Source organism: Apis florea, unplaced genomic scaffold, assembly GCF_048593485.1.
Source record: "Apis florea isolate Af1SG1 unplaced genomic scaffold, ASM4859348v1 contig_1346_pilon, whole genome shotgun sequence".
Lineage (NCBI taxonomy): Eukaryota > Metazoa > Arthropoda > Insecta > Hymenoptera > Apidae > Apis > Apis florea.
The window spans coordinates 160,250-178,057 of record NW_028256333.1 but is presented as its reverse complement, the minus strand read 5'-3'; the positions used below and the strand labels follow the sequence as shown (position 1 = coordinate 178,057).

Here is a 17,808-nt window from a genome sequence, read left to right as displayed (position 1 = left end):
TCCTTCCTCCCTTCGCTCTTCCCATCCTTCCCACGTCACTCTGTTTCCCGTTCCACACAAAGATTACGCTATCGTGTATTTTTTATCGACCTCCTGATTAAAACCGGACCTCCTGCTCCACCCACGCTACTCTCGCCGAATAACGCCTCTGTTTCACGCTCTAACCACCCCTACGCCTCTCCCCCTCGACCGGTCGATTACCCACGGTGACGACAGTTAACGAGCACTTTCGCGACGCTACCCACCCCCTCAACCGCGCACCGACTTTGCTTTGTACGCGAGGATCGCGAAAAACACGCGCGAGGAAGGAAGGAAGGAAGGAAGGATCGATACGACGAGGGTCCAAGGTCGTCGACCACTCGTCAACGCGACGAGCTTCGACACGCAGTTTGGACGCGAGAAGTGCGTGTCGCGCAAAGTGGAAGAAATGTTGATACCGGTCCCGTCCTCGCCATCCTCCACCCCTAACGGAGACGGCGCCATCAAACTCTTCGTAGGACAGATACCGCGCCACCTCGAAGAGGACGCGTTACGACCGATGTTCGAGGAATTTGGTAAAATTTACGAGTTCACCGTGCTCAAGGACAAGTACACTGGCATGCACAAGGGTGAGTGAGAGAGAACGAACGCGCGATACATCTTTTCATATTTCGTTCCTTTTTTCGATTCGAAAATTTCCAACCGGTTCGTTCTTACTATAAGTTTTCGATCGATCGATGCAACGAATGCAATACAACGAATTACAATTATTACAATTTGATTAAATTACAATTTGATCGAGGTTCGATATCGAATCTAATCGTCCTACCTGCTGCACAATGATGGAGCAAGTACGAGGATGGTGAAAAAAAAGAAAAAAAAAAAAAAAAGGGGTGGGCGCGCGACGCGTATCGTAACGAGAGCACCCTTCGCATTGTTGTACCACGTGGACAACAACGTATTATACGTTGCATCGTCGCGTCGGCGTGGTAACTTTGGAAACGCGGCTGAGAGATTAATCAGGATTTATTCTTTTGTCTCGTGACGCGATGTATGGGCGGCAGCATCGACCGGGGGAGATTTCGAGAGCGAGAAAGAGCGTGGCCGGGCTGGTTGAAAGAGGGTGGAGGAAGAGGAAAGAAAAGCGAGGCTAGAAGAGTGGGCTAAGCCGGTGAAACAATAAATTTCGCGGGCATTCGCGTCGATCGCCGAGAGGATGAGCCGACGTCCACGATCGACGGCCTTTGTCGGTCGGCTTCTCTCCCCCCTATCCCCCACCACCTCTCCTTCTCACCGTCCGAAGGAACACCGCGACGCCGGCAAATCTGATACAATGGGGCAACGTCCACCACCGTTTCCGTAACGGAAACTAGCCCGGAAACCCGGGACTTTAACCGACTGACGTCACCGATCACAGCCTCCTCTCTCCGGTAGCGAACGAGCCGTCTAATCCCTTCATTCGATCCCAGGGTTGCTCGAATTACCGTAGGGTCGGTCACGCGATATCTCGGTATATAATAAACGAGACAGGGATGCGAAAGGATCGAGTCGACGTTCGAAAAAAATGAGACGATGTTGGAGGGGGATATCCGCGCGGAACAGTCGTATTTTCGGTCGATTTACGAATTTATTTCGAATTTTCGTCTTCGATAACGATATCGTTTCGATGTTGTTCCAACTAGTTTTTCAACCACTCGGGTCGGGAAAAGGAAGCCGATTTGATTTTCGATCGAAATCGAGATCGTAAAATATTCAGGCAACGTTGGATCAACGTTTGGATTTCTTTGGATGGTTGATTTTGATAAATAATTCTTTCGAAATCTCGTATCGTCGACGCGATATCCTTCAGCGGCTTCCGTTTATTTAATTTGTAGGAAAAATGGCCGTAATCCGCTCTCGCCTGACCCCTAGTCAGGAATGCAGGTATTTTACAATAAATATCCGGCCGATAAGCTGCACAGAAGTCCGCCGCGCCGTTAGGGGAGAGCGGCGCATTTTTATTTTTGTAGGCATGCAAAATTTATGGTTGACGAATGGCCGTTCGAGTTTTTGCCGGGAAATGGCTCGTTAATCTTTCGAATTATTCTCGCTTCCAACTTTGGCTCCACGCGTGAAACTCCACCGAATCGGCGGCGATATTTCGCAGCGACGATCGTCAAAGGCGTACGAAATGCATCGCGTATTATCCCTCGATAGACGGCTGTCGTCGTTACGCGTATCAACTGTGAAACGTTGCTTATCGAGGAGCAAACTCCTCCTCTCCTAGATGATTTTCATTTTCGATCGCTGTGTTACTCGCTCGTTTTTCGTTGGATTATCCTTGCCCTCGCTATCTATTCGGGTTATCGTAATTATCCGCATTTAAATCGGATTACGCGCTCGTGGATTAACGTTGCGTAAACACACGCGTTCGCGCGTTTTCGTGTACATCTCTTAAAAAATATTTTCATTAACGCACGCGCTCGATGGAAAAAACGTTTCGTTCAAAGGTACAAAGCTATTACGAAGCGATTTTCGGCAACCGTGTCACAGCAACGGTTACCTGTAATTTCAAGCTTTCCGGTAAACAAGAGCGATATGCTTTTCAACGCGCGTCCATCGAAACAATGGGGAGAAAGAGGGGAGGAGGCGACTTTGCCAACAATCAACGAAATGTATTATATTCGTTCGCATCGAGGTTATTGCCGAGTCAGGTAATAACAGGTGCGGGAGGTTGGGTGAGAAGGCTAGAAAATCTAACGTGGAAAAAGAAGATTGGAAAAAAGATTTCGATTGGCTCCGACTATTTACGGGAAAGTTGTTGTTCTCGCTCGTTGATAACGTCGCTCGGTCCGACTCGGTTGCGTGTCGACAAGTTCATTAAAATGCACATCTGAAAGCCGCGAAGGTTCATTCAACACCGCGTTCCCTTTATTTTACATCCACCACCGGCTTTTTCAATGCCCGGTGGTTCCCTGTAACCTCTGTGAAGTTTTTCACTTCAAAATATTACGTACGAAGAGACGAAGAAAGAGAGAGAGAGAGAGAGAGAGAGAGAGGAGTATAGGCTCGGGATACAGGATCGGGAGAGGCGAGCGAGCGGTAAGAGGTCGAGTTAGGGAAAGGTAGTGCTCAACGGCGACAAGGCTGCAACCGACACGGCAGTCTTGTAGTTTCGAAACAGCTCTCCAATTTTAATGAGACCCGTCTATTTCTCCGTGATTCTGTCTCCGTGTTATGGCCTGTCTTCGTGTAATTATATTTTGATTCCTCGAGCTGCGCCCCCTCGTTTCTCGCCGTTCACTACCCATCCCTTGTCACGGCTTTCCAACCAAACTTTTCCTCTCTTTCTCCGCTCTTCGTCCCACCTATCGCGTCCCCTTCTCTCTTCCCAGGTATTATCTTCTTACCCTTCTCGTTCTTTTTCTTTCCTCTTCGTACCCTCGGCCAAGGTAGCAGAAGGTTGTTGTGAATGCTAATACGTCCACCTCTCTCTCTCCCTCTCTCTCTCTCTCTCCCTCTCTCTCTCCCTCTTGGCTAGCATCGACTGGTTGGCGGATCATGGTAGTCTAACCGCCTCCTCCACGCCGCGATCCTCTTTCCGGTTCTCGGCACTCGACCAATTTGTTTTGCCCTACGGATTGAGTTACAATTCAACGTAAATAGAAAACTACCACCTTTGCTCGCTTACTCTTCTTTCTTTCTTTCTTTCTTTCTTTCTCTCCCTCCCTCCCTCTCTCCGTTCGCAGAAACTCGGTTTGCATTCCCTTTATTTCACTGGCCGCTCCATTGGCTGCCACTTCGGCATCCTCACTTAATTACGGGGTAGTTACGATACTTTGGTAACTTTCCGCCGTTGGTATTCGAGGACGCTTCCTTTCTCGCTCTCTCTCTCTCTTTCTCTCTTTCTTATCTCCACCGTGGTTGCCAGCGTGCTAACTTGTTATTAACGAGCGTCGTAAAACTGTAACTTTTCGAATCGAGGAAAGAAGATAATTAACGATTGTTTCGTATACGCGTGATACCCCCGATATTCTTCGCGTACGATTGAATTTGCAGGAATCGGTTCGAAATGGGGTTTTCGAAACGGCGATGCAATTCGATGCTACGATTCACATCAAACGGTATCGAGATGCAACGAACGGTGGAATCGGTCCCGTCGACATAATTTAAGCGACAAACGTATATCATTTTCTCGTTCAATTAAATGTATTAAAATATAAATCTTGATATCGTCGAGGGGGGGGATGGCCGCAGAATAGAAGCAAATGAAATCATTTCCTTTCAATTGCAAGCGTTTGTGCAATAGAGTGGATTTAAAGAGGACGCGTCCATCGATTCGCGCGTATCTCGCACGTATATACATACATACATACATACATACATACATATATATATATATATATATATATATATATATATATACATACACACACACACACACACACACACACACACACACACATGTGTGTGATGCGAGAGCGATAACTACGAGTTTAACTCTCGCGAGCGGTTTGCTCGTTTCAGCGTATTTAACAGCAGTGTAGCAAAGGGCTCAGCTGTTGGGGTGGTTGGCACATGGGGACCATGGCACACGCCATTACAATGGCAACCAACCCCGTCCCAACCAGCCTTCCCGCAATCTCTCTTTCTTTCTCTCTCTCTCTCTCTCTCTCTCTCTCTTTCTCTCCTCTCTCGACACGAGGTTCACGAGGGCTGTCTGTCCGTTCGCCCGTTTCGCCCGTCTCTTCGTCTGCATGCACGGCCGTATGTTATCCCACTTTTTTGCCACAGGGCCTCTCTACATCGACTCTTCTCTCTGTCTCTCCTACCCTTTCACCGGATCGATCCAGTCGGAACGCATCGCCCTCTGGCCCATTCAAAATTGCTAGGATTCGGAACAATTTGGTGTTCGAATTGACAATGGGAGGAATCGTTGTTTTTAATCCGGAATACGAAATCCTCTTTGCAACGGCGCGCTCTCTGTTGTTCTGGAAATAATACCGAATCTTCACGCGCTATTTAATCACGAACCGATCGTTTCCTTTCCAACAACCATCTCGCGGTGTCGAGTTTTTCCGTCTCGAGCGAACGGTGAACGCTTTCGCGTCGCGAGGACAGGATGGGACAAGAAGAGATATCCATTAAAATAACGAGCGAGCGTATTGTTTCGGCATAAACAAGGGGGAGAGTAGTGGCAGTTCGGCAGAGAAAGAAACGATTCGAAATACCTTGGCAGATTGTAGGAAGCGCGCGTGTGTGAGCGCCAACACCCTTCTAAGGAGGATTTGTACAATAGAAGGGAGCAAGGCACTGGGGAAATAAGGTAATACCTATGGCTTTGTCTCGATCGGGGGCAAGAAGAGCCGTTGCTGAGGGAAGTGCAAAGGACATTGCGCCACCTTATTCCTTTGCGTTTTCTCCTTTTCCCGCTTCTTCTTGGTCCTTCTTCTTCTTGATACGCAACGAAAACATATCCATATGGCTATCCATTGCTACTTCGAACTTTAAAATTACGGTTTCGAAAGGTAGGGGAGGGCGTAAGTTTCGAGCTTCGTTCGAGGAAAAATGCCGAGGAATAAGGATTGACGTGACGACGGTGACAGAAGGTAGGATCTCGAAAGCGTAATCTGCGATTAGAGGCGAAAATAGGAGAATTTCTTCAAAAAGGTTAACCATTAACGTTAAAAGAACAGTCCCGAAATTCTCGTTTCTTCATCTTCGACGTTTTCCAACGTTCATCTTTTGCCATTGTTCCAGCATTTTATTTTCCAAAGCTGTATAACGCCTTCCTCTACGCGCATAATCAATTATAAAAATAGTTTGATAAGAATGCATAAATATAGATATAATTTGATGAATGTCGCCTCGTATTCCGCTTTTCATTCGTGGGATCGTTGAAAGTATGACTCGTTAAAATGACATTACTGTGTCACCGTGAAACACGACCGATGTGTTTAATTGTATGCAAAGTAGGATGATATACGGAATTGAATGAAAACGCGCGGTTATTAACGATTGTTGCGGTTATTAGAAACGCTATGAGTTATGTAACGAGTAACGAGCAAAGTTGGGTGGAAAATTTAAGAGCTCCGTCGTATCAGGTTTACATATATGCGAAGACGATGCATAGTTGAAGACGAGAAGATAATCCAGACGACGGAAGTATGTCGGTATTCCGAATCTCGTGGCGAAAGCTCCTCTTCTCCTCTCTCTCTCTCTCTCTCTCTCTCCCCCTTTCTATATATACGTATACAGTATATATTCAGTCTCCAGTCAGTTTAGAGCATGCTCTCCTCCATCCTTGGGCTAGTCTAATGTCTTAATCTTTCGTGTGTGAAGAATTGGGCCGGGCCAAATGAAATTTGCATAGTCGTTACCAAGCCCGCCTTTACGAGGGGTTGTTCCGCCGATCCGCTTTAGGCTCTTTTGGCTCGGTGGAAAGAAGACGACCAACGTTGACGACGATCCGTTTGATTGCCAAGGAAAACATTTTCCCAGTCCGGGAATACGGACTTATCGTCTCGAAATGACGAGCGAATATAAGCGTGGGATCGAAACGAAAGTAGCGTGGGATGGAAGAAAGAGTAGAACGAAAGTCAAAGTCGTGGTCGTGATAAAGGGATACGATTGTAGAATAAAATAAAATAAAAAAATGGGTTTTGTTCTTTTATTGTTCGCGTTCGTTTAGGAGTTTCACTCGTCTGGGATTCGATATAAATACGTTTCGAACGATCGAATATCGAATACTTTTTAATAATCGAATCGTCGAAGCTCGAATAAAGGGAGAACGCTCCGGCGACACTCGTATCTAAATTGTAAATGTCGTTAAACCGTCGTGGCTCTTACGGATCGTTGTTACGGATGCATCGTTCAAGTTACAAACTGTAGGAGCAATATGGAGCGACGGTAAATTACAAGGGTTTGCATTCAGGCCAACGTTTCCTCCAGCTATCCAGTTACTTTCAATTGGTTAAAGTATCCAAGAATTGCTGCAGTGTCCCCGATCGATCTTTAATAAGCGTCTCCTTCGGATAAGGATCCAAGGTGGTATATAGGGGAAGAGCCTTGAAGTTAGCTAGGTGTAGAGAGAAGGAGAGGAGATGGAAGGAACGGGATGACGAGGAGAAGGAGAAAGAGGAGGAGGAGGAGGAGGAGGAGGAGGAGGAAGAGGAAGAGGAAGAGGAGGAAGAGGAGGAGGGGAAGGAGGAGTATAGGAATAACGTAGAACGCGTTGGCTAGGTCAGGAGGTTCAGGAGCTACCGAGCCGATAAGGGCTTGCCAGCTATACCCGTTAACGACTATGTAAATTGACGGGTCTATTTATTCTAGTCATCGTATCGAAACTCAGTCGGATGAAAACATCGAGCCTCGATCGTCTCGGAATCGCACCTCTCCTCTCTTCTTCTGGCCTCGAACGATTACGTTTGTTAAATTAATTAATATTTACCCGTTATTGATTCGATCGATACGTCGTCCCCTTTAATTAATTTATTAATTGCCCCGATCGCCGTGTGTCATCATCCTCCACCTTTCTTCCTCCCCCTCTCTCCTTCCTCCCTTTTCTTTTCCTCCTCTCGTGGAGATCTCGCGGCAACGTGTACGTTTCGCGTTAGAGCGGAATCGCAAATAAATTTAGCGGCCGCGAAATTGCTTCTTGGACGGATACTCGATAAGAGAAGAGTGGAGGCTATCATAACGCGCTGTCCGACCATTTTATTGCAATGCTAAAGTAGGTATTGATCCGAATCCAAGAGAATCACGAACCAAGGTGCTCGACGACCATCGATCCGTCGTGGAGAAAGAGAAGGAGGAGGTGAAGGAGAAAGAGGAGGAGGGTAATCATTTTCCGTGTCCTCCTGCTTCTCCTCCTCTTCCGTCGGTTATCCGAATTGGGTTCGAGGGGGTCTCGTAGCAAAGTTGGGGACTAGGAGAGGACACAAACACCTCCTTTCGGGTGTTGAGAAGGAGAGAAGAAGGGATCGGTAGGCCCGTGGGTGGTGCGGAGAGGTGAAGGAGATGGGGATGAGGATGAGGAAGGGAGAGGGAAATATGGAAAAGGAGGGAAGGCGGGAGATGGATAGAGAGAATTGCTTTCTCTCTCGGTTTGGAATGAGAGGATGCATGAGAGACTGCTCCAGACCGTGGAGAGCGGAGCGAGGGTGCTGCCTTGGGGTTCATTATTCAGGGCTATTGATTTCCATCCACCTCCTACCATCAGCCCACCCAACACCACCGACGAGCAAGAGCGAAAGAGAAAGGGAGCAAGAACGAGCGAGATGGGACCAGAAAGAGATTGACGGCTGTCCTTTCTCTTTCTTTCTTTCATCCTTCCTTTCCCTTCCACCCCATTCCGTATCCCCCTATTTGTCTCTTTTGCTTCTCGCTCTCGTTTATTCTCCTTCGCTATTCTATTCCTACTGCATCAACCTACATACTAACCGACATGCACTTAAACCAGCTACTTTGCGTATAACGAGTAGGAACCTTGTAAATACATCCTATCAATTGTTATTTTTCCTGCATAATTCAATCGTTTCGTTCCAACAATAAGCATATCGATGATATCTTCTTCTTCCTCTTCTTCTTCTTTTGCTTCTTGTTCTTGTTCTTGTTCTTCTTCCTCTTCTACTTCTTCTTCTTCTCGACTGAAAATACTAAGGTTTTTATTCGATTCGAAAAAATACGCGTCGATATTTTTACAGAAGAATATACCTATATTATGGCTCCTAAATATTATGGGTATATTATGGTTTTAAATGAGAAAATTATACAAGTTACGTAAATTATTTTGGTGTCGCTTGATTTTTCGCGATTTTTACGATTAAAAAATGGTAAAAAAAATTAGCGTTTATCGAATTTAAAAATAGAGAAAAGATAAGGGCATCTTCACGTGGATTCTTCGTCGTGGATTTGTCGATTTCTACATCGTCTTCGACGGAGTTAACGGAGTTAGGACACAACTTCCGTCGAAACTTTCTACCCGTAACGATGGTCCGAAGGGACTTGCGAGTTTTCTCTTTGAAATCCCTCGTCCGCGGTTTCCCGTCTGTGAGAAATCACCTTAAGGATCACGGGTATCACCGCGGGAGGCGATCTTTATCCGCCATTTTATTTTTTCGCGAGTAAACGCGTGAAAAGTTAAGGGATATCGAAGTATCGGAGAAAATATAATTGATATTAATCGATATCGTAAAACGTTCGTCCTCGCGATCGATGTCGATGATTATCATCCATCCATCGATTTTGCGATTCAAATGGACGGGATGGGATGGAGATGGTAAAGTATTCCGTTGATAATATTTCGTTATACGAAATGCGCGAGTTTATAAAGTGGAATGAAACAGTTGACAGAATATTGTTTTAACGATGATTTATGGTGATCAAGAGTTCTTTCCTGTATTTTGCGCCGCTTTTCATTTTAATTCTACAAACGTCATGTACATTTTAGAGAGGTAACGCGGTTGGTTAAGGATAAAAGAATTTTTATACAAGCTCAGCGTTGAAATCACTTATTTGACATTGATCTATTACCACCGTGGTGAAATCGAAACCTTTTCGCGTGAAAAATATTGCCGGTAGAATTTTCCGTCGTAGATAGAATCGGGAGATATCGTTCGATTCTTCGCCCAATTTATTGCCATTCAATTTCTAAAATATCTTTTTCTCGTTGTTCGTATGCACATTTAACAAAAATTAACATAATTTCGTTTCTAACAACGAAACAAATTATATTTAATGTAACTCGATTAGTTCGCACGCATGGTATCGTTCTAAAGTATTATTACCAAGTATTGGTCCGTGATAATAATATTCGTATTCGTTTGTTTTTCGATCGAATGGAACAACGTTGATCGTTTTAAACGTAACGAAAGAACGCGCCCAAGTAGGAACGGAATTCTCGATATAAATCGATTGTACCAGGAAAAATCGATTCGCGCGGAACAGTTTCCCTCGTTCGATTCAGTGCAAAGTTGTCCGTCAGTGTTGGCCGGTTTGCTCCGTGTCCAACGTTGTGTGAAACTCCATCAAGTGTTGATGGTTAAACGAGACGTTCTACTCGGTCTTCGATCGCAGGTAGAAACGAGTCGAGTCGAAATGGTGAACGTAGGCGGATAGGATATACGTATAGGAAGAATATCCGGCGGTATACCGGCTCGGAGAGAGAGGTCGTGTATCTATAGAGATTGCAGCGCCGCGGGCGCCGGCGCGAAACGTTCGTTCGCGAGACTACCTCCGCGTGGTGGGCTCGTGACGTCAGCTAACCTCAGTGTGCGGAGAGCGACCGCAGTGTACACCATCTCCACGTTTTGGCAAAGAAGAAGGCAGTTATCGTTGCTGAGTGAACGAGTTTTGACCACGTCGTACCGATCAGCTGGACAGTGAGTGTTATTTATTATCGGCCACCTCTTCCCCTGCCTTCTCGTTCCACCGGATTTTTATTCGTCGGTGAATAGACTCGGCGGATGAAACGACGCGCATACGTCGGGCGCACAAACGTAGCATTTCGAGACGTGGCCAGTGATAATTGCGAACGCGCCGGATACGCGATTTTATCCTTTGATGGCAAGTTTTTCCTCCATGAGGTGGAGCGAGGTGGAGGCGGAGTTTTGTTCGTAACGCGTGAGTGACGAATCGAAAACGGGTCGCGTTACACCTTGACAGACCAAGGTGACCAATCTTCCTTCTTGATGAATACGACGACGTCGAAAAGGAGCACGATCGGTGGCCACGCGGTTGACGCTCTCACCGCCGGTTGTATCTCCGAAGGAGTTGACACCTAGCACGAGGAGCGTCTACTGCGCAGCTAGCGAGAGAAACGATTCCGAAGGGATCATCCTCATCCTTCGTACAGTGGTGATACAGTGGTGTTGTTGTTGTTATTTGTTGTTGTTGTATCGATATTTGGTGATACACGTGCCCCGGTGATATATATATACGAGTCGAACTGACTACACTGGTTCGTGTTCGCATAATTTCAAATTCTCTTCCCTCGAAAGCGTGGAAATAACGAGTCGCCTCTCCTTCCGCTCCTTTATCAAGTGTTCTTTTCCACTGTGTTTTACCATCGAACCGCGGAAGGCGCGCGCGTCAAACGACATAACGGATACCGCGGCCTAGCCTAGAATTCGGCAAAACAGTTTCAGCGGATTTGATTTCGCGGAGGTCCGCGTGAAATCGACGACACGTGGATTCGGATTTCAATTCGTTCCTCACGTGGTCGTGTCCAACTGCTCTTAGTGGCGCTTTTCCGCGACTGTAACGCGCGACTGTTGCTCGCGATCAATTTGAAAGTTGTCGGGTTATCCTTGTGCGCTCGTTGAATTTTTCCGTATCGATGTTCCGTATCGACGTTGCAACATGGGACGTGATCGATGAGTGTTCGACCGATGAGTGAATAGGGAATGAAAGGTTAGGGAAAAAAAGAAAAAAGAAATAGAGAGACTCTCCGTCAAACGATTCTTCCGTCCTGTTGTCGAGAATCGAAACGCGTGTGGTGTGTGTCACTTTCATGTTGCGAATAGAAGGAGAGGGATGACGGTGCATCGTCGTTGCGCTGCAGACACCGTCGAAGAGGAGGAAGAAGACTCGTGAATTACGTAAACGACGATCATCGGTGCTGACAACGAGACAACCATTAGAAGTAGAATACGTCAGTTGTTGTTTGCGATTCTTCGTAGGATTTTTCGGATCCGCAAGCACGCGGAATCAAGCAGGCAGCGTGGAGCGCTCGGCGATCGTGTGGCCGCGCGCCGCGGACCTCTATCTTTATCAACCAGGTATTTTTATTTTCTTAAACGTAAAATAATCTCTTTCGCGTATCGAAGAAACGAAAAAACGAGGTTCGCTCGTTTTCTCGAACGTATACGTATGAAAGACACGCGTAAATATTTCGCAAACTTTCGTTTTTCCATGCAATAATTGGTCGAAAGAACTTTTCTTCCCGAATATTATTTTCCAATAATGCCGGAGAATCGCTATCGTATTAGGAATACGAATAATCGATTCGACGAATTACGAATAAACGGTTGAATATATGGATATAGAATATATAAGAACGGTGAAGACGGGATGCGAGACGGGAAATACAAGTAATTGGTTTCTCGATAGGTCGGGAACGTTTTCAGCATCCGTCCTCTCAAATTTTTCATTTTTTCCATTCGCAATGAGACGAGAATGCGCGCACACTTTCCAAAAAGATGGCGAGGAAGATCTTCTTACGGTATGCCGAGCCATTCTTCAGTGCCTAACCAACGAGCTTTCGTCGCATCGAGGGTGCATTCTTGTGCCTGAATCTTCTCCCAAGCATATTCCAAGTATGCTCAATAGGATTCATATCCGGTGATAAAAGGCGTGTTATTTTTCCGTGACGTCGCGCGAACGCCCAATTTCTTTCTTTTTTTTTTTCTTTTTTTTTTTTTCTTTGCGAAACACTTCTCGCAAACGAGAATATTTAGGAATATAATCTTTTAGCACGTGATACTTTGTCGTGTCGTATTCTGGTCTCTCTATTACGCGATCGTGCAACGATGGAATCTTTGAAAATATAGATGTCGTTCAAGCACTTATCTAACAATTACTTTGATAGCTCTTCGAATAACTTTCTTCGATCTTTCTCGTATTTATATGCTAATCTTGACATTTTCGAAGGAACGATCTTTTATTTCCAGGTAATCTTTATTACACGTAAAAAAAAAAACGAGTTTGAACGAGTTACGAAGAACTCGAATTTTGACCGTCTGTCTGCCTAAATTTATTCGCGTCTTTAACAATAATGATACAGGTAGTTTTATATATACGTATACACGCGTAAATAAATACGCCATACGTTAATCACGTATTAATTAAAAACGTGAACGAATGTTATTCGAACATTGTTTTCAACGAATATTTAAAAATTGTTTTAAACGAGTAGCGATTCGTTTTACACATTTGCGAAGATATCCGTGATATCGAAACGTTCTCTTCTATTCGCATCACGTGCGTATGTAACACACAGCGGATCTTTCCTTCACTAAAAAGTGACATAGGTCGAGGACCGAGGAATCAAACGATTAAATTTTTGCATCTTGGTGATTGCACACGGGTTTATGTGCACTGCCACTCGAGTTTTGGTTTTGGCAGTGTGTCCAAGAGTGTTTCCCCCCCTCCCCTGCCCTCCTCCCCGGTTGTATTTGCAATCGAGGCAGGTTACAGCCTGACCCGAATCCTTAAGCCAGACCACGGTCACGGGATGCCCCGACTAGCAAGCACGTAGTAACCTACACGCCAGGCTGTGCCAGGAGCGTCTCTCCTACCTTTCCCTCTATTCCCTTTCTTTTCCTTTCGCCTGAAACTTTTCCCCCTAACCTGCTCCTCTTTCCTTCCCTTTAGATTTTCGCAGGGGTGTATCCTCGATACAGGACCACAGGGATTCGATATTGTACAAAACAATATTTGTTATCTGCATCGTAGGAGGTGGAACTTGGAAAGTAAAGATTCCACCGATTGAAAGTTTCGTTGAACAGGGGCCGGAAATTTTCTTTCAATTTCTCCTAACAATAAGGGAGGGAGGGAGGGAGATAAAGTTGGCGACAAGTATCCGAGAAAATCGTATTCTATGTTGGTAATAAAAAGGAAATAGAGAGAAAGATTTTTACGAGAAATGAGAGATATCCTATTTTCGTTTGACTCGATAATAGAATTTATCCGCGGCACGACTTTTCGCCCTGTAATAAATTCTTGCGTGTAAACGTGGGCTGGGAGTTTCTTAGTATTCCGGACGCATTTGGAACGCGATGTTGGTAAAGAGTCGCACTTGTTGGCGTCCAGGGACACGAGGATGTTGGACGTGGGACACGGAGGAGCTGGCCGAGAATCGGCGGTGGTAGTAGCAGAGGGTGAGGTAGTAGCGCTCGGAGGGACGCTGGAAAGCGAAGCGAGTGCGCAGTGGTCAGCTCGGACGGTCCCCCGGGAGATTTCTGGACCGCAGTCCTAAATCAGGTTTCATTCCCTCGGCGAGTCTCCGCCGCCTCAACCCCACCTGCGTTGCGATATACCGAACAAAGCCAACGAATAGCTCGCTACAATTCCTTTTTTCCGCGCCCGCCAATTTTCTCCTACGTGCCGGATAGCATCGGAAAATAACTCGAAATGAGAAAATACTCTAACTGCGTGAGGTACACGTTCGAAGATAGGAGAGAGAGAGAGGGAGGAAAACCGTGGTAAATTCGTGCCGTTCTAGTTCAATTTTTCCAAATCGACCGGTCGAAGATTGTCGTTGGAGCGTCTGTTCAAGTATCATATCGCGTGTGAACGTGCTAAGTCGAAGGTAACGAGTCGACGATAGGGGGGTGAGCAGGCCGAAGGGGACGATCGTTCGACCGAGAGATCTGCACTAGGCACATGCATTATCGTAAACGATATCGCCCTCGGCCAGACGCGGGTAACACACACTCCTCGAAGCCTTTACACGCTTTCAACCGTGTGCGAGCCAATCGCGTGTACGCGTAGTGTTACACTAGGGAGAGAAGAGAGAGGGTATAAGGCGAAAGGAGTTGCACGTTTTGTCATCTAGTCCCGTGCAAACAACTTGCCTTCGAGTCTTATCTATCGACCTTAGGAACGAGTATGCGTCGTCTATTATAATTCTAGCTACGCCTCGCGTCAATATAACTTGTCCACGTTGCCTTACGTTTTACTTACTTTTCTTCTGTTACAATTTTTCAAATTTCTTGCCCACGTTTCGCGTTTAAACGTTCTATCATCTTGGCGAGTGACGATATTCATACTTACATTTTTTATTGTAATATTGTCAAGCAACTACGTGAAACTACGTTTCGAACGAAATTTTATGGAATCAAGAATGAAAAATCAAAGATATTTTGTTTCTCGAGAAACAATGTTTTATACATTTCGAGATTCAATTTTAATTAATTTCTTTTTACATACTAGTCCATAAATTAATCTCTCCACGACGTAATATTTACATCGATATTTTCTAGCGGAATCAATTTTTCGTAGTATTTTTAGTAGAACAGAACAATAGCGTTGCCAATGATACTTTGCCAAATTCGTATTTCGTTTGTTGAAAAAGAAAACTTGGACGAATATCGCTTGAAATTGCGCGATTTCATAGATTTAATCAATTTCATTTCTTCGTTAATTCAAAAATTAATTTTTCTTTAAAAAAAAAAAACATATACTGCGTTCAAAATAACATATAGGAAGAGTATCTTTTGTATTATTCAATTCGAATCGATTCGAAAGATATTTCGTTTCCATTCGAAGAAGAAAGAAAAAGAAAAGTTTTTAAGAATACAATTTTATCGTTAAATTAAATACGGTAGCATTGATAGACGAATCGGTCTCAAAATAGAAAGGAGATGATTTTAGAAACATCGATGTTTGAAATTGGAGCAGAGTTGGCCTTTGTGCCTGTCTTATCTCAAAGCTTTTCGCAAATCTATGCGAAACTATAGAATTGCTTGCTCACGCGAGCAGGCGTAACCGTATATTTTAACGCGCAAGTTAGAATCCCGCGTCGCCTTTGTATCATTATGGGCGAGGAGAGACAGAGGAGAGACATTAAGGAAGAAGATATTCGACGTTTTCCCCGTGCATCGACGCGCGTTTTCCTATGACGATTTTTATTGTAACGGCGTACGTACAAACGTGATTCACGTATTGACATCTTACATTTGTCACCATTCGTCGATTCGTTTATTCAAACTGCAGGATGCGATATTTTTTTCTTCGATTCTCCGAGAGCAACGAGATATTAATGGACGCGAATAGATAGCGAAGAAATGTTTATGAATCGGCACGCGATAGGAAGGGAAGTCGGAAAAAGGCAATTTGAATTCGCTTTTCACCGAAGCATTATCGTAAAAAAACAATTCTTCCATACCGTTGAAGAAGAGATATTCGCACGAAAATTGCGGGTGAAAAATTAAAAATAAAATGGATGCGTTAAAAGGGGTGAGATAATACCGGTCGTTCAAGTATTATCGAACGTAGCGAGCAAATAAATAGTGGAATAATCAAACTGTTTGGACGAACGGAAGGGGAAGAGTGGAGAGCTAGGAGGTTGTTAACCTGATTCTGAAGCGTATGGCTGATATTGGGTTAATACGGTGAAAGTCCTCGGAGAGAACTCCCTTCTGAATTGTGTTACCGGAACAGCGACGTTTGAACGTAACGCCTCGTTCCACTTAGCTGGGTGCGTAACTACGGCAAGTAGATACGGTTGGAGTATAGTTAGACGTGACGTGTCGCTCGAACGCCTTTATTTTCTTCCGCTTATGCATTTTATGCAAAACAGCTTTATTTCCCGATTATAAATATGAATTTCACAATTTTCACGGTAACAACGTTGAAATTACGCGGAAATTACGGTATTCGACGAAATTTTCCTCGCGTCAATTTTCCTTCGAAAGGATTATATATATTTTTCAAGATGAAAATCGAAACTTTTAGAAAATTAACAAACTATAATTTCTATTTTAACATCTAAGAATCGGATTTTGTTACGCTCGAATCGGAAGAACCGTGTAAGTTCGATTTCAATCGTAGGTTTATTTTACGTTGGTAAAAGCTTAATTTTGAAACAACTTAATCGCTTTTTTCAAAAAGTTCACGAACATAGGATCGATTAATAAAAGAAGTATATCTCGTTTCTGATTTTCCTTCGCGTATCGTTTCTTATCGATTCGACGAAAAGAATACCTCGTAGTAGCTATATCGCATTTTGTTTTTCGCGTGACGATATTGCATATCGTGGGCGAGGGAGAATGTTTCAAGAAGGGTTTGAAAGGAGAGATGTATATGGGATGGAAGATGCGAAACTTTCTATCGCGCGGATAGCACTGCGCGGAGATCTCACGCGCATCAAAAGCAATTTATACGATTATACGCGTAGCGGCTTCGTATATACGCCTTAATCAAATAAGCCGTGGCATCGTCTACGAGCGATGGAAAACGCGGCAAGAGAAGAAGGTGCTTTGAATCGTCTCGCTTTGATGCGCCACGTGGAAAATATTCGTTATATCGTTTCGTGACGATTGAACGCGTACTTTACAACGCATATAGATCGAAGAACGAAGCTATATAGATCGAATCGATTAAATCTTTTCGATCGATTCTTATATCGGGCGCGATCTAGAATATCGCGATCGAGAATGGGAGAGGAGAACGATTTGACGAAGGAGAAGCAGTCGTGGAGTTGTTCGCGTCAGATTCGTTTACGTTCGTCGGGGAGAGATGTTTTCGCGAGTCGGTAGAATAGGCGGTGGTGACCGTCGAGTGGAAACAGTGCCAAAATCTCGAGAGAAACGCGTTCGCGTTTTCTCGCCTCTGCTCTTGGCTGCATCGCCCTTTCAAACATCCCTCGCCAGCTCCCTTCGTTTTGTTATGTTAATTGTTTCAAACTCGGGGCATCATGGCTACGTTTATTTTCCATTTTCCTCGTCTTTCTCACCTTCTCTCCGCGAACCCGGAGTATCTTCTCGATACGAGCTCGTTCCATCCTTCGCGTGCTCGCGCATTTTCCTTTTCCTTCCCGCAAATTAAAAGAATCTATGGTAATCGAATTCTCCTTTTCCGTAATTAATCGACGAGTTGGCAAACAGAAACGAACGGGCGAAATTAGTTAACAGTAGTGATTCCAGCCAGACTACTTTTTCCACGGTTCACCGTGTCTTTAGAATTCTGACCAATCGAGAATATTCGAGGTGGAAGGTTTTCCTTGAAAACACGAGAAAGGAATTGGCAGCCGTGCTAATCGATGAAAGGGTTCTGCACCCACGACTGTAATTAAAATATTGTACACAATATATATATATATATATATATATATATAGGGACGAAGAG

The 17,808-nt window shown here is 44.7% G+C and overlaps 1 protein-coding gene across 2 annotated transcripts in view; it reads left to right on the top strand.

The window, feature by feature from the left end:
- Positions 1 to 427: 427 nt before the first annotated feature.
- Positions 428 to 17,808, top strand: part of LOC100870661 (CUGBP Elav-like family member 5) — a 154,034-nt gene continuing 136,653 nt past the window's right edge. The window contains exon 1 of one of the 2 annotated variants that reach the window (XM_012486569.3): positions 428 to 608. In XM_012486569.3, coding sequence (XP_012342023.1) covers positions 428 to 608 — 181 coding nt within the window. Of the gene's footprint in view, positions 609 to 10,244; positions 11,739 to 17,808 lie in introns of those variants that run through there. The other variant, XR_001112067.3, reaches the window with a different exon arrangement.